This window comes from Camelina sativa, chromosome 11 (assembly GCF_000633955.1).
Source record: "Camelina sativa cultivar DH55 chromosome 11, Cs, whole genome shotgun sequence".
Classification (NCBI taxonomy): domain Eukaryota; kingdom Viridiplantae; phylum Streptophyta; class Magnoliopsida; order Brassicales; family Brassicaceae; genus Camelina; species Camelina sativa.
This window is the reverse complement of record NC_025695.1, coordinates 12,372,275-12,374,154: the sequence shown is the minus strand read 5'-3', so window position 1 is coordinate 12,374,154 and position 1,880 is coordinate 12,372,275. Positions and strand designations below refer to the sequence as shown.

At 35.7% G+C, this 1,880-nt stretch overlaps 1 protein-coding gene across 1 annotated transcript; it reads right to left on the bottom strand.

The window, feature by feature from the left end:
• Nucleotides 54-1,880, bottom strand: LOC104723043 (aspartic proteinase A3-like). The gene is made up of 6 exons (XM_010441335.2): nucleotides 1,694-1,880; nucleotides 1,313-1,561; nucleotides 734-1,221; nucleotides 510-629; nucleotides 355-425; nucleotides 54-254 (listed from the first exon to the last, which is right to left on the bottom strand). The coding sequence occupies exons 1-6, from the start codon at nucleotides 1,761-1,763 to the stop codon at nucleotides 164-166; spliced, it is 1,089 nt and encodes a 362-aa protein (XP_010439637.1). The 5' UTR covers nucleotides 1,764-1,880; the 3' UTR covers nucleotides 54-163.

Sequence of the window (1,880 nt, the reverse complement as noted above, 5' to 3'; positions counted from 1 at the left end):
AAAAAAAAAAAAAAAAAAAAAAAAAAAAAAAAAAAAAAGATAACTATAATAAGTAGATGGTAAAAAATTATTTATTTTCTGACATTAGTGACCCTTTTCATATGATCAGTCGTCAGTACATCATATCAGAAAACATTTATAAATCCTTAGTTCTAGTAAGAATCTAAACCGACTTAGCAAAGCCAATATGCACATTTGGTAGACTGTAGTCATACACCGTATGAACTGCTCGCATGAATGGCAAGCCAAGTGTCCTACACAATAAAACAACAACCAGTCAAAAGATATATATATATATATATATATATATATATTAAATCATAAAATTGTGTAAAAATAAAGAAAAAAACTTGCCAGTAGTTAACTCCAGCTTCCGTCTCGGCCTGGAACCTACTTGTGCAATAATTATCGACCTGATGTATATACTGAAAAACAGAGTAAAGAAGTCACAGAAAAGAAACTTAACCGAGGAAAAACAAAAAAAAAAAGGATCCATCCAATCGACTTACATCACGTGGACTGATTGAGAAACTTCTTCCTGATATTGTAAAGGTTACATCAGGCAGCTTCTCCAAATTTGAGCATTTTTGTTCTGCTCCGATTTTCCCATTGATGTCCGCTATCAAACCCTGTAATTAAATTACATCAAAAAAAATATAAAAATTTTAAGCAAGTATTGATCGTGCGAAGATTAATATAAAACGCTTTCCACTAGATAATAACTTATTTTTACCGGTGGACCACGAATGCTTGAAGAGCCTGAGTCAACAAACACTTGGCAGCCTGTAGAGCATTTCTTGGTGTCTATGGTTCCGACAAATATGTTGTTCATTTGGAAGAAGTATCTAACCCCGCTCACGGGGACGTAAGTGTGCTCTCCCGTATAGTGAGCTGGGTTTTTGCCTCCAAACACTATCTCACCTCCTGCTCCAGAGTCTTTAGACCTCCCAAACCATATGGAGAAAATTTTCTGTTCAATCTTGCCTTGTTTCACCATCGACTCCCAGACAGGACTAGTTCTAGTCACAGAAAGTTTAGGATTCCCAAGTCCCAATATACCATCAAAGGTTTCTCCTAGAAGTGGGTCTTTGTCAGTCGGAGTAGAACGACCCTCTGTAAAGTTCTGTCCAGTTATTGTAGTTCCACCAACATTGACAGTCTCAAGGCTTAGAACGCCTATGACAGAACCTGTCCCGTAAGTGATGGTTACCGGTTTTCTTCCTATTATACAAAAATATGTTAGAATAGACTTTAGACTATAAATATATATAGTTATATATATATATATAAACAAACTAAAAGGCAGATTTACCCGTTGGTCTAAAAGTACTTGATCTCTTCCAATCGTAAAGATTGTGAGGCTTCTTGCCCTTCCAATTTCCAGATGGTACCCAAAGATCGCTGCTTCCGGTATCAAACACGACTGTGAAACGTTGCCCCGGTGTACCAATTGTTATTTCTCCGTAATAGATATCTTCGTCAGAAGTTATCATCCCCACTCCGTTTTTGTTGAATGAAGTATTATTACCCATCGTCAAACCGATTCTGACTAGCCCTTGCACTGAAAAATTAAAAAAGTTACGTTACGTATACAAAAGTGTATCAACAAATGGATATAGCTAGTATGTAAAAGATCTAACAACACTACAGTTTGAAGATCTAACTACTTTATTAAAGAAAGGATATAGCTAACCTGCGTACGACTGGAGGAGGAAGAAACAGAATGATGCAATTAAAACTCTTTGAAATTTTAGGCTATTCATCTCGGTTTGTTCTTCTTTTTAATTTTCTTTTGAGTTTTGCTATCTGTTTAAGTTCAACTCAATGCATCGTATTATATAGAATAATAGACCTAGTTGGAAGGAGAGAGAACTCTAGAG